Below are 19,039 nucleotides of genomic sequence, written 5' to 3'. Positions count from 1 at the left end.
TATGCTCCTCCTATATGACGGGTGTCTGCAACCTTTGGCTCTCCAGGTGTTCTGGACTACAACTGCCATGATCCCTTACCATTTTTTATACTAGCAAGGGTGATGGGAGTTGTAGTCAAAAACATCTGGAGAGCCAAAGTTTGCGGATCCCTGTTATATGACGTTAAGCAGCAAAATGCATGAGACATAAACTGTAGAAAAGTATCTGCTGTCACCAGCCCATCCTGGATATATCATGTTAGTACCCTAAAAGTTACAAATAACAAAGCTACATGAACACTGTGTGTACGCCTCTATGCATATTATATGTTACGCCGATGTACCCAATCTGTAACTTATGCATAATGTAACTAAGTTGTTTGCAAGTAACAAGCGCACAATGCCCTCGGGCTGCCTGCGCGCTATGCAAATGTAAAAAATACAAAAATAAAAATACCGCACTTCACGGTGTGCAGGAAAAAATAAGCCGAGAATATTACTGTGGAGAACAGAGTTCTGTTGCACTGATAGCCATAGGGTCTGATCAGTGCCCCCCAAAACAGCTGAGTTTAGCCAGGTCAGTGAAGTAAAACAACTCAGTCCGAAAAAAATCAAAATAGTAGCAAACGGGTAGTTGTCCCATTGATGTATATAGCAGGTAAGCAGCAAATAAAATGGTTTACCTGTATAACACTGGACATTTTAAACTTTTTATGAAAAAGTTATTTTGCCTGGATCCAGAGAACTGCATGCCTGCTTTTTGTTTCTTCAAATATGCTTCCCCATCTCATCAGTATTTGTTGTATTTTATTAGCTTTTTTCTAATTATACAATAAAACATAAAACAATGACAACCTCCCGTTCAATTCTATCCATGCAGCAATTCTAACTGTCCTTCCCTTTTGCGCACACTTCCCTTAAGAAGTGAAGCATAGATTTGAACGTAGTCTCCACTTCAAACACTCGCCCACATAATTCGCCTCTTTTGCTGGCAATTATGTACTGTTAATCTATGGCGTTTAATAGATTTCTTGAAAAGTACACAAAATCACATTAAAAACCTACCTGACAAATACATAACTATTTGTTAAGCAAAAGGTGCATGATTATAGCTTAGTTCCCCCCTTTAGAATTAAAGACTACAAGTACCAGAATGCAATGTAATATGTTAAAAGCTCCCCATTGGCTTTTAAACTGTGCTTGGTTCTAATGCACAATGCCAAGAATTAATGTAAAGGCAATTCAAAACTTTGGAACAGCAGCAAGTTTGGAATGTGAGATTTGAGAGGCATTGGCAGAGCTGTGTTTGCTCATTACTTTAATACCAGGGAGTACTGTATGGTTAGGGAGCAGGTGTATATGGGTCCCACTATTGAACGGGCAGGATTGAGATGTGTTAGCAGTAGCATTTTCCTCACAGTAATGGGCTAGCAGGGAACTCTTGTGTGGCTGAGCTGTGTGCCATTCCCAGTAATATTGCAATTGAAAGGAGAGTAACGGGTGCTTGGTGGGTTTTAGTAAGAACTACGTGGGGCATGCAAGCTCCCTTTATCAGTGCCTGCTCCCTAGGCATTACCAGCCTTTGCTTCCCTACACAATAGAAGAGTAAAACCTTAATGGGCATGTCATAAGTGAATTTCCAGAGGGGCTTAGTAAATGCATGCATGCATGCATGTAGAGGTACATAAATTGCATTTTTCCACTGCCAGTAAAGCAACGGATATGTCCCGCTTTCTTCCTTTGTCATTGCCTTCCCATGCCATTATCTGTCCTTGCATGCATTTACTCCCTTGGCACTGCCCCACTATGCCAGGCTTCTCTGTCTGTTTCCCTAGCAGAGCACCCTATGCTTTCTTATAAGGCAGATCATATTACTGCTATTCTGGAATATGTTCTTGAACCTTTTTAGAGTTAATCATCTTTTGTTGAAGAGAGTTTATAGGTGTAATAGCTGTTCTCCTAAGAGCTGAGTATAAACATTGGATATCCAAGCCAACTTACCCTTGCTACTAGCTGGCTGCACTTTTATTTATGGTCTTTTTTTATTTTACTGTTCTTATGTACTGCACTGCTCCTTTCCTTTCCCCCTGCACTTTTCCCCTTACACCCTCCCCTGAACTTGCCCGATCTCAATGTCACCTGGCCTAGTAGGATCGTTGTCTCTGTCTTCCCTCTGTTTCCCCTCCCTTGCCTCGTCACGCCTTGAAACACTTGTGTATAGGCGCGTTATAAATGACATATTATATCATAACCAATATCTCCAGAGTGGCTGAAACCACCAGAGATCCTGAATTCGCTGTTAGTTTACTGTGCGGCACCTTGCACAAACGACATGTTATATTGATTTATACCACGCACCGCTCCCATTTTCATGGTCTCCAAGCCCTCGCATGTCTCTGTAAGGAAAAGTGGATTGGGTTGGTTAGTGAGGTAGAGAGGGATAGGATACATGTTGTAATCATCTGTTGATGGGTGTAGAACCAGGAGGAGCTGGCGTCTGTGCGTGTGCAGTTTCTGGGTGTGTTTTGTTTTGTGCACTGGACTTGTGTCCAGAAAGGGGGGGGGTCCAGTGTTTGAGTTGTTGTCTGAGGTTATTGGGTTTGTAGCTCGGTTAGAGAGTGATGTGCGGTTTGCATGCTTTGGTTGGTTGATTCACTAGCCCTCTCGGCGTCTGTAGATGTGAGGTGTTGGTTGTGTGGAACAGAAAACTGGTTTGTGGGTTTTGGGTGATGTCTGGGTATGTGTAGCTGTGTTGTTATTTGTCATTCTGTATTTAGTGATTTAGCGCATGTTTATGGGGTATGATATGTAGCAGCAGGGATTGAGTGGGTTGGGCGGTCCGCTTTTGAGGGTGCTAGTTGTATAGATGTTCTATGTTTATCACTGCAAGTTGAATAGCCAGGCTTTTAGTAGTTTCCTGAAAGTTAGGTGGTCTTACGGCCTTCTTGTTTCCTTCAGGATAAAGGTCCATAATTTAGGACAGGAGAAGGTGGTTCCTCCAAATTTTCTTTTCTCGTAGTTTCTTGTTTCTGTTTGGCGGTCAGTACTAGATCTTAAATCTCTCCTCAGGTTGGTAGCGGGTGATTTTTGCTTAGATGAAGTCAGCTCCTTGCCCTTGTAAAGATGAATGGGCAAGGCTTTGAAGTGGATGCGTTTTTTACTCATGCGTCCCGTTTCCTTTCCTCCATCCTTGTGGGCGTCACAAAACATGGGGACGGTACCAGAACCTTGAGCAGTGAAAAATGTTGCTTCCCCTATAAATTTAGCATTGTGCATGGGGGGGGGGGCGCTGCCTCGGGTGCCTCACTTCAGTCACTTTTTCCGGACGGACGGTGTCGGACCTGGCAGGCAGCGCAAAGACTTTTTTAGCTTTCCGCTTGCTCCCTGTTTGTTTTTTCATTTCTTATTTTTTTTTCCCTTTGATGCCTCGCCTCCCCGGCGCATGTGGGCTGCAGGAGGATTCACAAGATGTGCCTTGTACGCTTGCTTGTTCCCGGCCTCAGACCCCATGTTCTTTCTCACTGTGTCTTTTAGTGTTTGGGGTCCGACCACTGCTGGGACTCATGTTTGGCCTGCAGTGCTCTTGATCACAGGGCATTGAAGAATTGTTTGCCTCAGTGGAGGGAGATCTTCCACACTTCTCCGCCCCACCTTAAGGACTTTGACTCCAGGACCTCTCGTCAAGACAAGGTGGGCCCTCTGTTAAGCATGGCTCTACAGCGCAGTGACTCCTCTGGGGTTCCCACGGATCAGGGTTTCTCAGATTCAGGTTCTGGCAGGCCCAAGGCCTCGAAGGCTACCGGCTCCCAAGCCGAGGAGCCCCAGGGCTCTTCAGGCAGTCCATGGACAAACACTTAGGCCTTCCGGCTAGCGGATCCAAGCTGAGGGGCTCAGGGGCCCTACTAGGCTCTCCTCGGAAAGATGATCAGGATAGTCCTCTTCTTCTACCCCAGTGGGTAAGGAATAATTGAGTGCCAATTCCAAGTGTCTGTCCTCGGCTAGATCCAGCACGGCTACCTGCACAAGTGCCGAGGGCTCCCAGCCTACCAGAGTTCGCTCTGAGGCCGTGAATCGGGGCGTTGGAACTACCGCCCATAGTCGACGCCTCTACTTCGGGTGCCAAACCTAAGATGTATCCTCTTGTCTGAGGCCTCTCTTGGCTCAGTGCCTCCGTGCCCTTCCCAGGGCGTGGCACAAGGCTTTAAAATGGCAGAGCGGCACGTGGCAAATCCTTCTTGGCAGGCGGCCATCTTGTAACCGGCTCGGGGCCTGCCAGTGCTTTCGCCCATTGTGTGGGTTTTGTAGGATGACCCCAGCCCCTTCTCTCTGGCAGCGGATCCTATGGTGCAGGTTTTTGGTCCCCTCAGATGAAAGGGCTCCTGAAGGACATTGTGAAGGAGGTCATCCCGCAGGTGGCGCCGCCCCGGCCCCCTCCTCTGGGTACTCCTCCCGTTCCTCCTGCACTCCCGGTGCTGGTCCCTCCATCGGTTCAGGCCCTACCGGTCGTTCTGACCCCTCTTCCCCTCAACAGCCATTGGAACTGTCAGCTTCTCCGGACCTGGGGGGAGACTCCTCGGCACCTGTGCCAGAGGGCCCGGATTTCCCTTGGTCTGTAAAAAGGGGTGGAGGAGGGGGGTGATGACGCTGAGCCTTCGGCTTCTGTTGAGGCCTTTCATGACCGCCTTCAGGATCTGGCGGAGTTCTTGGGAGTCCATCTTCCCGAGGAAGCCCCCAGGAGTTAGGTGTGCTATCAGATATCTTTGGGAAATGCACCACGATCCGGTCTGGCATCCCCCTCCAGAAGGATGTCCTGCAGGTAGCGCGAAAGGTCAGGGAGAAACCCAGGGCCAAAGCCCAGATGAACAAGAAGTTGGACAGCAGGTTTAGGCTGACGGACAGGAATCCTTCTTGCCTTCCACCCGCAGCCACATTCCTCTGGTGGCTGCGGCTTCATTTTATTCTAAACCATTGTCTTCGTCATCTTCCTCCACGGCGACACCTCCAGCTGCCTCTCCACTGTTACTCCATCTCAGGACTGCATCTACGGCAAGCCAATGCGGACACCCTCTTGGCTGTGGCTAACCAGAAGCTGTGGCGGGAGCTCTGGGAATTTCTGGGCTTCAAAGACAGTCTTGCAGATGCCCGGGCCATTGCGCAGGACCTCATAGTCTTCCGTCTCCTGTGCCTTGGGGTTGAGATGAGAAGGGTGGCGTGGATGCATGCCACAAAGTTTTCATCTGACCTACAGGAGCGGATCCTGGATCTGTCCTTCGAGGGCGTGGACCTTTTTCATTTTCTGACTGATGATGAGTTGACGAAGAAGAAAACCTCCACTCAAAGCGCCAAATCCTTTGTCATCCTGACAAAACCAGGTCCAAAATCCTTCCCTCAGTCCTAAGGCAGGACTGAGTTCAAGCCCTGTGCTGTCTCTGGTTTCAAGGGGTTCTGGAACCATGGTACACAAAGGCCTGACAGGTCGCACAGCAACAACAGGAGGAAGTAGCAGAGGACGATGCACAGGTTTTTCCGCTCCCCTCCTCTGACTTCAAAGTCGGGAAACACAGCTCGCCTGTGGGGGGGCAGTTTGGCTCTGTTCCTGAACATCTGGAAGCGTCTTATTAGCAACCCTTGGATCCTATCCGTAGTACCCATAATTTCTCAAAGCATCACACTCCTTTCCCTTACTTAGAATAATGGCAGGGATAGAGGCAAGGGAAAATAATAAAAACGGGAGAACAGGTCCAAATCTAGTTTCTCGTATTTAAATGTTTGCACTGGCTGCCAGCTCCTTATGATTATGAGCCTACAATTCTTTGGCCTTTGCTAAGACGGCTTCAATGAGCTTCAGAACTTCTAAGGTGAGGCTAATACTCTCCCCCATAAGCATCCATTCCCACCAACTCTGGTCTAGTCCGATATTGCGATTTCTTTTTTGTTGATGTTTAAGATGCGCAGTGTCGCCAGGATGGGGCAGATAGTTATCTAGTGATAGAGAGTTTCAACCATTCCATTCGATCCACAAAATCTGCAGTAGGCTTCGTTCACAGGTAATAACTTTCGAGAGCCACCTCTCTTGTGGCTAAGATGTTCAGTCTCACACTCAACAAGAGATCTCTCTAAATATGTGAAGGAAATTTCTGCAGATATAATGGAAGCTGGTTTAGCCCTCTTTTTTCTTTTTCTCGAGTAAGTCTTCCCATATCCAAGTTCCTCAAGCAACCGGTTTCGATCCAGTCTTGCTCTGATAACTTCTTGATTTTCATAGTATTAGAAAATAATTCATGTTCACACGGATCACGATCTTCCACTATTTTCGCCACCTTTGCCCACCTTTTTTCGAGCATTTGATCCTTGATTTTGCTTTGGCATTTAAATCTTTCCAAAGGGGATTCAGTTTCTGCCAATATGGTTTTTCGTTACAGTGTAATGGACTTCCACAACACAGTACTCTCTAGCGATTGTAGTCTTAAGTTCTTTTCGTATGACCGCCATTGATAGTGCATTGGGCAGTCTCAGACACTTGCCAGAATAGCCCCTCCAAAAGGACCCAAATTTTCCAGGGTAAAGATGACGTGCCCTCAACGCCATATTACAGGATAGGAACGACCTTCTGGCGGTAAAGTTATAGGAGCGGTATAAGAGAATATCTTTCATATTTTGGAAGGATTCTCGTGCCTTGGGCTGCTAGGCATTTGGTCTTTTTTCGAAGTGCCTGATAACGAACACACTTGTCACAGTTCTTATTTATTAGAACCCCTAAATATGTAATTGTGTCCACCACTTCCAACTTCGCGCCGTCGATCCACCAAGCTAAGTCTGCTTGCTGTGGTCTTCGTGCTGACGTCATATTCAAAATGTTTTATTTACACGCATTGATTTTCATATCGTTGGCCCCAAGGTGTCTCAGGAACCAATTTAGTCTCCTTTCTAGGCCCACGGGTGTCAGATCCATGAAAAACGATGTCATATGCGTAGAGTATCCACAGTGTAAATTTCACATGTATTTTAGGGGGGAATGCACTTACTTCTTTCTGCAATATTCCTAGGTCAGCTATGTATAAGCTGAACAGAAATGCTGCGAGGGTGCAGCCCTGTTTTCAGGCCTCTGAATGTCAGTATTTTTTGCCTTCTAGTCTGCCCTGTATTGAGGTATTTGTGTGAAGTGCGCATATTGCTGCTAACAGATCTCTAGGGCAATGCCATTTTATTAATTTTGATTATTTACACAGTCAAATGCTTTTTCGAAGTCCAGAAAAGTCATATAAAGTCCCGATCTTGATTCAAGCGTTCTTGCTTTTAGGATCCCAATTATGAAAATATTAAGTGATGTGCCAACACCTTTGACAAAGTTTGTTTGGTCAAGGTCTAAGCTTCTAGATTGTAGAGCCCATTTTGTCAGATCTTGCAGCAGTAAGGTGGCAAACAACTTTTCCATTGAGTCTAGCAAGGCTGTAGGTCGGTAGTTATGAGGGTCTTCTCTGTCCCCTTTTTTTGTATATCGGTACCACTATAGCTTTGCACCAAGATTTCAGTACCTGTCTTGTACTCGGAACTTGTTTGAATATTTGCATCGCAATACCACTCCATTCTTCAGGATTTGCCTTTCGTAAAAAGTTTGATATGCCGTTTGGCCCGACGGCTCTTGATGCACTGAGCTTCTTAATCCTTGCTTCTACATCGTCCCTGTCTATGGCAATGACCCATTCAATTTGAGATGTAATAGATTCTCTTAGTGGTGCATCGCCAGAGTCAGCAAACAGGCTCACATCATGGTCGCGCCACCTAGCCTCGTTGACTTGGACTAGCATTTTGTCTACTCAAAAGGAGCCTCTGTTGTTTAAGTGTTCCCAGAGGTCGCTGGTGTTTTTTTGACAAATCGTTTTAAACATTTGTTCCAAAGGATTGTAGCCACTGAGATTTGGTTGCGATAAGCCAATTTGTAAACCGCTGTTTCCGTAACCGTATTAGTTCTACCCATTCAGGTAATTTTGGGATTTTTATTGTTCTTATATCAGCGTGAAGATGTTTTTTTGCTCTGTGGACTAGTTGATCATATAGGTTCATTGGAGTCTCATGGGAGTTTTTATATGATTTAGAGAATTCTCTCAAAATCCTTGTATAATACACTTGGTTCTTGGCAATTTCTACAGCGACTTTAAATTGGCTTCCGATCTTCACGACCCTTCTTACCTACTTTTAATCTATTTTTTGTGGTTGTTAGTTCAACAGAGTCCATAAAATCACAATTCTTCTGTTTGCGCTTTAGTTCCAGGGCCATTGCAAGAAAATCATGATCACTTAGTCTGATTTTCCACCTCTGGACTCATGGTTCTTCTTCAGATTCCCAGACACAAAAAAAATCATCCAAGCAAGTTTTTATTTCTGCGGCCCCATGTGCTTCTCCCAGTTGTATCTCCTGGTGTTTGGCCATAAAGCATGTGGAGGTCTCATGTTTAATTCTTGATGCCATCTAATAAATGTATGTTTAGATCGCCACAGATTATTATAAGAGCTTCTTTCCAACTTGTCAGAGCTCGATCTACTTCTTTGCACATTGCTTGAACAAAGCTGATTTCTTTCGCTGAGTTCACCCGCCAATATGCATTTATTAATATCACAGTTTTCTGTTTATTCTTACTTTTCCTTAACAAGGAAAGAACTTGCATGTATGGATTTGGAGTAGTATGTGCAACTACCTCATATTCTGAATCAACCATCAGGTTAGTAGCCCCAAGTAAAGTCTTCCTGTGAGGCCCCTGCATGCAGGGTTAGAAAGGTTTCGTAACCATTGCATGATGGAATACTCCTGAGCCAAGTTTCCTGCATTCAAATGACATCATATTGTGATAAAGCTTTCATTTTGTCTGTGAATAAAGGCTTAAATCCTTGCGTGTTCCAGGAAGCGAACCAGATCACCGGGTTCACTTCCTTACATTTATTCTATATTTTCTTTCTGACTGCTAATGCCTCTGCAAGCCACCTCCAGGAATCCTTCTCTGCTACTGATGGTCTCTTCTCTGCTGGTTGGGTGTTTCTCACTGTAATGTGCACTTGGTGCAGTTCATGAATGCTTGTTAGAGGTTTCTCAGAATTTCTAGTTGGTAGACCGCTTGCGGCCAAATTTCTTTCCATACTTTGCAGTGTTTGCATTCTATTTTGTTCAGTTTGTCCCTCGTTTTCTTTTTGAGGTTGAGGATGCTTATCAATGTTTTCATCCCTTTCTATTTGCTTATTGTGGTCTCTCCTATTTCAATTTGAGCTGGATTTATTTAAATATTTCACTCTTGGATCCTCTTTATCATTGTGTTTTTTCCCTGGGGCCTCTTTTGTGAGGTAAGATCTGAACTCTGATCGCTTGATCTTGGATAGTCTTGAAGATCATAACCTAATGGTAGTAGTTTCTCGCTTTGTTCTAGTATTTCTGTCTTTATTTCCCATGATGTCAGATGTAGGATCACCCGATCAGTGGATTTTTCAGAGATAAATTCCACGATCTCAATGTCATCTGAGGATATTTTTTTTTTGCCACAGGGGCTTTCTCCACTGCTGCAATAGCTAGTTCTCTTCTAGCTCTTTTCAGGGATTGAGTCACTGGCAGCATCGATGGAGACATCAAATTTCGAAGGAATGCTTTCGAGCCATTTGATTTTCTTTCTTATTTTTTTTTTCTTTTTTGTAGTAGATTTTGTTTTCTTTATTATTTTACTTGTAGGTTCTGTCGATCTTCTTTCGATCTCGCTATATCTTTACCTGTGAAAATCAAAATTATGTTTGCATCGACTTTATTTCCTTCGTCAGATTGTGCTAGATCTACTATCGCTGCTAAAGCCTCAGGTTTCTGTGGAGCAAGGGATGAAGAATGCGCTTTAATCTCAGGAACTTGATGTTTTAGGTCTTTCCACATTGATCGCATGCATCTGCAATCTTCTAATATCGCTTCTATTAAGGTGGATTTGTCAGTGGATTCTCTGCGGACTAGATCACATAAGTGACTCTGCCAGAGCATCAATGTTTCTGCTTCCTTCTCTAAGCGTGATTCCACTTTGAAAGGCTACATTTTCCACTGTTATTAGCTTAGTCTGCAGCATTGCTATCAGGGTGTTTTGATCTTTCATTGAATCATTAATTGCTTCATATAATTTTAGGAATGGTGACATAGAGAGCGAATTAGAGGCTAGGATGGTTCTTTGTAGTTCACGTCCTTATTGGATATTGGAGGGATTGTGCCCTTGGACTGTGGTTCCCAATCTGCATCTTTTTGGCTTGATTCTGATGTATGATTTGGTTAATTTAACTCGCAATCGTTAAATGAGTTATTCTCAAGGTCTTCAAGACTCATATTGGGGTATTTAGTTAATGGTAGGCTCGGGTTAATGATATAATTTTGTCCGGTTTCTTTGCTCTTTCTGTTGTCTTCGCCTCTTGTCTCGCTTTTATTGGCTTCTCAAGAGGCATTTCCAGATATTACCTCTAGTGGCATATAATGTTCAATCTCTCTGCGCCTATTTTGGATTGAGGCTAGACTTTTCTTCTTTTGCATAGAGATCTTTTCTGTGAGAATTGACAGATCTTTGACTAATTGTGCTGCAAGACCGGAATTCTTTAATTGCCTCGTGGTCTCCAGAGACTCACTACCACTTTCTCGGGTTAATGCATCATTCAGCACTTCAGGTTGGAGCGAGAGTGGTCGGTCTCTTAATGCCTCTGCTATGTTTATTTCAGTTTGTGGGATTATGGCGCACATCAGTGCTCAAACTCCAGAGAAACCAAGGTCTTCAACCTCGGCAAAAACCTCATCAGATATGATTCTTTTTGATTCTGGATTAGTTTCTCTCAACGCAAGATTTCCTTTTGATCCTTTGTCTAGCCTTATGGGGCTTACAACTTGAGAAGGCTCATGTTAGTCATCATATGAGGGTGTCAATTCACTTAAGTTTATTTTGTTAGTTTGTAAAGTCAAACTTTCTTCCCCATCAGCCATATTATTCTCCTCCAATTGTGAAGCATGAATCTTATGTGCCAAAGGTTTTTTTTAATTATTATGAAGTCTGGGAGTGCATGGGGTCTTTTTATGATCTAGCGCTTGTTCTCCGTTGAAATTTCCACCAGACGTTGACTGGGAGCTCGTCAACTTCTTTAATTGTCGTGTTTTCATGGTTATTTTTTTTTCTTCTCTTATTACTGCGGAATAGCTTTGCGGATTAAAAGGAATTTGACGTTGCGTGTGAGGGTTAAAATAAAAAAAGGGTGAAAATGCTTTGGCAGGCGTACCACCACACAGAGTTTACTTTTAATCCCGAAATTACTGGATACTTCTAAACAGTTTGTCAGTTTCACAATATTAGACTCTTCAATTAGTGTTCCGATATTAGCCCAGTCATTTATAAAGCAGTGTTGGACTTGCACGACCTCAAGGATCAAAGAGCCTCGCCCCAAAGTCTCCCTGAGCGGAGATAAGCGCCTGCACAGCTTAAAGGGCAGCAGTCTGTTTTACTTAGTTTGTCGGGATGTTAGATGATATCGGACACGCACATTTCCCAGACTTGTGCTGTATGATGTTACAATGTCACAATGGCAGCCAGTTTCAGGGCGTCCAAGCCACTGCTCCCTTCTAACTGCTAACTGTCACTTTGCTCGCTCCGCTTCGCGGTTCTGGGGGATTTTAGATCCGGTTAGAGGGAGGAGCACCACAGCGTTCTCTGTAGTTAAAGTGAACATGTCTTTTCCGCTCGTCTTCCACCAGCCGTATTGAAATTTCACAGCTTTCCAAGTAAATGCTCTACTTAAACAGCACACAGTGATTCCAGACAGTCTCCACTCCTGCCAACTGTCACTTTTTTCAAAGGATCCCAATACATTGCTTCGCTGGTGGGTGATTGATGACAATTTTTCAGTGGGAGCCCCCTTGACCTGACCAGAGCCTACCCTGGTGGTGATGACAGACTCCTCTCTTTCGGGTTGGAGGCCTACTCTGGAGGGCTGTGCAAGGTGCATGGACCAGGACCAAAGCCCTCCTGCAGATCAATGGGACTGGCCCTCAAGGCGTTTTGCCCATCATCAGGGACAGGTCTGTTCTGGTCAGGACGGACAATTCTATTATGTTTTACCTGAACAAGCAGGATAGCACCTGTTCTCCCCTCCTCTGCATGGATGCGGTATTGAACTGGGAATGGGCCCTGACAGAGGGGATTTGGATTTCTGCAGTCCAACTCCCTGGGGACAGCAACGCAGAAGCAGCCAAGTTGAGTTGCTTAGGGTTCAACACCTATGAGTGGGAGTTGCACGACTACTCCTTGTTACCTCTGTTCCAGTGTGAGGTGTTCGCAAACCTGGATTTGTTTGTATCGCCACAGAATTCCAGGTGCCCCCAGTTTGCTTCATGGGCAGGTCAGGGGTCACTGGGAGACACCTTCCAGATCTGTTGGCACAGCCGCAGGTGTTGTGTTCCTGCCCACCCTTGTTCTCCAACAGACTCTCCGCAAGGTCTGGGCCTCCGTGGGTTGCAGCCTCATCCTGGGCCTTCGAGACCCTGTTTTTTTTTTAGATCTGCTTAAGTTTTGCTCCCAGGGTCCTGTCCATCTTCCGATCCCCAGCAAAGGGCTTCCTGATGCAGCAGGGCGGGACAGTGGAACAGCCGGACCCAGCCAAACTGGGCCTGGTTCCTGATCAGCTGAGGCTTCAGCACGCTCAATTTTTAGATAACTGGGACATCATTCAGCAGGCCAGGAGGCCCTTGACTCTGTCCCAGTACAAGAGCAAATGTACTGGGTTCTGCCATTGGGCTCGCGATAAGGGGCTGGACCCTGTCACCTGTCCTTTGGATGATGTACTCTCCTTTTCAGCGCACATGGCTCATTCTGGCGTTCATGTGGATACTTGCTGCACGAATTTGACAGCCATCAAGCCTTACAAGAATTCCCCTGAGCATGTGTTTTCAGCAGCCAACCCGGTGGTTAAGGCCCACCTTAAGGGGTTGTCTAAGCTTTTTCCTCTGGTGCATAGACCTTCTTCGTTCTTGGACCTCAGTGTGGTTCTTGCAGCTTTGCAACCCAAGCCTTTCGAGCCGATGGCTTCTGCGGACATTCGTTTGGTGACGCTAAAGACTTTTTTATTGGTGGCTCTCACCTCGGCACGCAGGGTTAGTGAGCTGCAGACGCTGTCTTCATGCAAGCCCTTCACCACGTTTCACAACGACAAGGTCATCTTGCGCACACACCCAAATGTCTTGCCCAAGGTAGTCTCTCCATTTCATCTGAATCAAGAGATCTGCCTGCCGGTGTTCTTCCCGAACCCGCAGTCAGAGGCAGAGAGGGCCCTGCATTCCTTGGACCTCAAGAGGCTCCTCAAGTATTCTCCCTCTGACAAAATCCTTCAGGATGTCCAAGGCATTGTTTGTGACTTTTGGGAGCTCCTCCCCGTCTCTCGGGCTTATAAGGCTTCCATCGACGGTTGGATGGTTCAGGCCCTTTCGGAGGTTTATGCAGCCAGGGGCAAACCTGTTCTTTAGGGGATTCATGGCCATGCAGTCAGAGCCAAGACCACAGCCGTCGTATTTCAGAGACGCGCTTATTGGGATGTCATCAGCAAGACGGCTACTTGGGCCACTCCGTTGGCCTTCTGTAGCACTACTCACTGGAAACCAGCTCCAGGAGTGATGCAGAGTTTGGTCAGGCGGTTCTGAAGAACCTTTTGGCTTCGTCCTAGATAAGAAGCAGGTTATCGCAGCTCAACCCTATGTTTCTTGTTATGTGGAATCACCCACATGGATGGAGGAAACGGGACGGGACGTACGAGTAATTAGTTACTCAAGGTCCATAGTCCCCTTTCCTCCATACGTCCCACCCACCTTCCACTGCTAGTATGCCGATGACTAATATGTATAAGTGTAGCCAGGTATCTAAGCATCCGATGTGTTCAAAGGGGACTGAGGTTGAGGCGCCGGAGGGTGGGGCCTTCAAACCCTCAACACGCATGCTATACTAAATTTAAAGGGGAAGTTCAGTTTTTCACTGCAAAAGATTCCAGTGTCATCCCCATGTTGGGTGACGCCCACAAAGATAGTGGAAAGGGGACTATGGACTTTGAGTAATCTAGTCACTATAGTGAGTAACTTTAATTTACTGGTCGCCAGTGTAGACTTCTTCGAGCTGGTGTGAGGTGGTTTCTTCGATTTAGTCTTAGGAGTAGTATTGCTGTAGTGTTTTGCATGTGTTGTAGTTTTTTGGTGAGGGTTTCAGTCATTCCTAGGTAGTCTATTTTCATAGTCTATCCTAGATAATAAAAAATAGATAATCACAAGTGTTCTCTGTGCGAAACTGAATCTGTCTACTTACTAAGACTGAATACCTGTCTTCATGTGGACATGTATAGTTCTAACTAGTAGCAGAACCTATGGTGAGAGGAATTATACAGTGCTTTGTTTTATTGCTGAACTCCAATAATCTGGGCTGACTGTACAAGGCTGTCAGGTAACACTTTCCTTGACAATGCCATTCCTTGCTGAAGCATAGATAAAGTAACTCAAGCCATTTCCAACCTGCTACATTTGTGTTCCTCTATTTCAGAGGTCTTCAGACTGTGGGGCGCGCCCCCCCATGGGGGCGTGGCCGCAACCCAGGGGGGGTAGGGCGCCAGAGGCCAGCATGAAATTTTAGATTGGAGGAAATGGGAAGGGGCAGCTGACCTGGTCAGACTGGACCATAAAATGTTAAGGGCCAGCAGTTGCAAATGGATATTCAGTCCTTTAGTCACAGACTGTTTGAATAGTACCCAAGGGGTTGTGTCTTGTTGAAATGTATACAGATTGTGATATTTAAAGAATATTTATTCAGCAACAATGGTAAAAACTACTAGCTGCATAGTGAAGTAACTCCTCAAACTGGCCACATTGGCCAAAAAAGTGGCCAGTTTTGACTGGCCTACACTAGCATTTTGCATTTTTTTGGTACGGTCATCGCCCTATTGCCCTATAGGCCAGTCCAAGCCGGCCGGCTCATCCATAATGGGTGAGGGGGCGTCCACCCACTGGCCACCTCAACTGTTATGGAGGAGCCAGCCCAGTGAAACACTGAGCACTCGCTCAGCTGCTTTTTCCAGCTGAGGGAGTGCTCCTGGGCTGGCTGAACTGTCAAAGGGAAACACTGCCTTTGACAGTTCATTTCCCCAGCCGCACATGATTACTGAGACATGGAATGCTGGGGGTGTTTTGCTTCGCCAGCCTTGCATAGCTCATTGGAAATGCTGGCTGGGGCACTGCATGTATGTATGGATGTGCGAGGGGGCGCTCGTGCGCCTCCTCGCACATAAGGGCAGAGCAACCTGGAGCGGGGTATTTTAGCAACCACGCGCAGGCCCCTGCAGAAGGTACATTTATGGTGATTTCTTTTTTATTTAAATGTGTATGGATGCGTGTATGCTTGTGTTATCGGACTGTGGTGGGAGAAGGATGTGCGGCAGCACTGGGATAGTGGTGGGAGTAGGGTTGGGAGAGCCCAGGGGAGTAGGGTGCATTGACGGGATGCAAAAGTTCATAGTGATTTCTACATACTGTCCATCTGGTACTTTTGGAGGGGGCCGGCCTTCCCAAACTTTGCTCAGGGGGGGCCCAGGCCAAAAAAGTTTGAAGACCACTGCTCTATTTCATTGTGTTCCTATTGCAACTTCCGCTTCTGGATTACATTTTTTATGTATGTTATTTATTTAATTTTGTCTGGTTTAAATCATTTTAGCTGCAGGTGGTTAATCCACCTTACAAATGGGTCCATAGAAGCTCTTAACAGTTTTTTAGCTTTATTATTGACCCAAGGTTTGCCTTGATGGCTAGAACACAGACCTGTAAGTTTTAACATATTAATTGTATCCCACTCTCAGCACACAGACAGCAAAATAACATTTACAAACTCAGGAAGATTGCATTCAGGTTTCATGAGCTCTTTCAGATAAAGTAAAATTGGAGCAGCATTGAGACTTCAGAAAAGCATTTCAATCCATAGGTATAGATGTACAACAAAGAGGGAAGGAATATATGGCGTTTGAGAGGCCCATTATGGATGGGGTGGGGTATCTGCCTTCTCCTAGCTCTGCTACTGGTGCGTGTTCACTTGATTACAGTCAGGGATTTAAGTGGGATGGGAAATTGGAGGGGGCCGCTAACAAGGGGACATCTCATAGAGTGATGGCTGTTGCCTAAAAACCCAAACAGTAGATCACGAGACCCTGCAAACATGTATTTTGAGTCACTTTGCATGGTTTCAGGTGGTCTTGTTTGCAGCCATTCTGCACATTTCAAATCCTCTCTCTGGCTAATTTTATGAATAAATCACTATCTGTAAATGGCACACACTAATAATTCTATCAGCGAGTAATTAAAATCTCATTCTTTAAAAAAACTACTTATTTGAGGAGGGGGACAAATAACACCTGGCTGATTTGCATAAAATCAAAGACCATTTTGGGAGCATACAAATTATCACATGTTTTATATTTGACAATGATGTCTTTAATAGTGGTTCAATCATATTACCTTTGAGTAGGTAATGCACAATGGGATCAAAGCTCATTTTATTTATCAGAACATGCACCATAACAGTAAAATGTCTTCAAACCAGAAGCCATATATACTAAGTTGCACAACCATAGCTCTCGAGTGTAAGGCTGTTGGCTGTGCAGAATTGAAACAATCCAAGACTGACTCTGGCTGTTGCTATGCAAAGCTTTCATGGCACATTCCCAGGCAGCTAATAGTGAACACCACAGACTCCAGGCCAATTTTCAGAAACAAATTATGCCTGTGGCAGTGGCCCATCGGGAAATCACCCGGTATCCCACCAGGTCAGTCTGTCCTTGTATCTTTTTTTTACCAGCTCCAGTATTATTTTCATCACTGATTATGTCATTTGGATTGATAATTGTTATGGTTCTATTCAGTTTTCTTTTAGATTTTCTCTGCAAAGTGTGATCCTTATAACTTTGATGTATTTCTCACAGAAATTGATGCATTTGACTGAAGAAATTGAATGTCAACAAGCAAAATCTACTCACGTTTTCCTCTTTCCTATTCACACTTTTTCATATGTCCTCATCACTCTTTCCCATAACCTCTTTCCCATCTCTTCCCTTTTTCACCTGTCTTTCATGTGCACTTTTATCTGCATTCTCTTTTCCTCTCTCCTTCCCTCTTTTCCCTCCCATTCTTCCCTTTTTACTTCATCCTTCTTTTTCATCTCTCTCCCTATTTCTTTACCTTTTCTGCCTTTATAACTGTCTCCCTACTCTAATCAACCTACTTACTGCCTCCAATCTCTGCTTTACCTTTCTGCCCATTTCAAACCACATATCTATATTCTGCACTGAATAACGATCTTGTTACTCTCTCTCTCCCACACTTTCACTCTCACACACACACACTCTCTCTCTCTTTCTCTCTCTCTCTCCCTAATGGCCCCTGACTCTCATTTATTTTTCCTTTTTGCAGATCGTGTGGTTGATGACTTAAACCCAGTGCTCAACTTCACACGACGGGAGGTAGAAAACCTACTACATTTTGTTGAAGAGCCAAAGCCTGCAGAGGTGGAGGTTAAGAAGTTCAAGGAGTCCGTGATTCAACTTGCCTGTTTGAAGTACCCTCACCTCCTAACCAGGGTAAAGTACCAAACTCAGATGGCTCCGGGTACAAACCGTTCTTGGCATTTAGAGCCAACTATCCAGTAGTCTATATTGAAGCCTCATTTTATCCCAATAGCAGGGTCCTGAATAATCGGTGTTTCAGATGAGAATTCTAATTCAAGATAGGGAAAACAAAATTCGCTACACTGCTAGAGGGAAAGGAGCTGTGTAGTCGCACTGCTACTGGTTCAAACTGCTGCGATCACCAGTTTAATAACTTTTTTAAATGATTTGAATAACACTAAACCATAAAAGAAAATGGCAGAAACATACACAATGGTCATATTAGCCAGCCATTGGCTACAGTCACCATCAACCAACCCTCCTGACTCAAACCCTGACCTCCCACTCTCCTTTCTACAGTCCTGGTATGACCTCCCCCATCCCTTAACCCAAGGCATACCGTCCCCTTTCCTCCATACTGCATGGGCGTTCCTCGCTAGGGACGGTAGACAGAACCTTTTTCACCATAAAAAACCTTCTTCCCCTTTTAAATTTAGAGGTGTGTGGGGGTGCGGCCCTGCGAGCATGAGCTCCCCTGACTCCGCCCACCGACGCCACTCCTCAATCCTCTTTTCTGCGTTGACGGGAATGGACCGATTTCACCAGCGCTCCTGTGTTAGACCTCCGGCCTTGTAATTCCATGCGCTCTTACCCAGAGAAGTGTTTTCTTTGTCTTCTTGTCTTTAATCAGATGCCTCTGGTGCCACGCTCCTCCCCCGCACAGTTCGACGTCAGCAGGTGTTCAGCCTGCATGGGGCTTTTCCCTATGTCTGACCCCCACGCTCTCTGCCTCCGCTGCCTTGGACCTGACCATGGCTGGGAGTCCTGTACAGTGTGCAACGCGCTTACAAAGTGCTCTGAAGAACAGGTTATCCCAGTCGAGGGAGCTCTTTGGAAGTTTGCCTCCAGAGGACTCAAAGGCATTCGTCAGGACAAGTCCAAGCCCAAGGTAGGGGCACTGTTTTCATCCGCACCTATAGCGGGAAGGACCTTTCAGGTTCTTGTACCAGTGCAAGTACAGAGGCTACTACAGCTACCGGCCACCAGGCCGAGGGGTCGCTAGATCCTACCGGTGACTGCGCTAAAGGGCTGCAAGGCTCTATTACCGGGTCTTCACCCGGGGGTCTATGCTCCAGTACCAGACAGAGGTCCGAGCAGGCGCAAGAGCAGGAGGGACCTTTTTAGGTCCTGGTTCCAGTGCAGGTACAGAGACTGCTACAGCTACCGGCCGTCAGACCAGGGGTCGCCAGATACTACTGGACACTGCGCTGAGGGGACGCAAGGTTCTGCTACCGGGTCTAACCCGAGGGGCTACGCCCTAGTACCGGACTGATGTCCAAGCGGGCGCCTGTACGCACCATGTACCTCGCAAAGGCGACTCCTTTCCCAGGAA

General features: G+C 45.6%; 1 protein-coding gene across 1 annotated transcript in view; it reads left to right on the top strand.

Annotated features, from left to right (window-relative positions):
- The window catches only part of RAD54L2 (RAD54 like 2), a 1,748,428-nt gene that overhangs the window by 1,464,720 nt on the left and 264,669 nt on the right, over positions 1-19,039 (top strand). Inside the window, exon 17 of the mRNA XM_069644107.1 lies at positions 17,453-17,619. Within this exon, the coding sequence (XP_069500208.1) occupies positions 17,453-17,619 (167 nt within the window). The remainder of the gene's footprint in view (positions 1-17,452; positions 17,620-19,039) is intronic.

Source organism: Ambystoma mexicanum, chromosome 2p (genome assembly GCF_040938575.1).
Source record: "Ambystoma mexicanum isolate Mex_15411 chromosome 2p, UKY_AmexF1_1, whole genome shotgun sequence".
In the NCBI taxonomy this organism is placed as follows: Eukaryota; Metazoa; Chordata; class Amphibia; order Caudata; family Ambystomatidae; genus Ambystoma; species Ambystoma mexicanum.
Note: the sequence above shows the minus strand (reverse complement) of the source record. Positions and strands in the feature narration are given on the sequence as shown.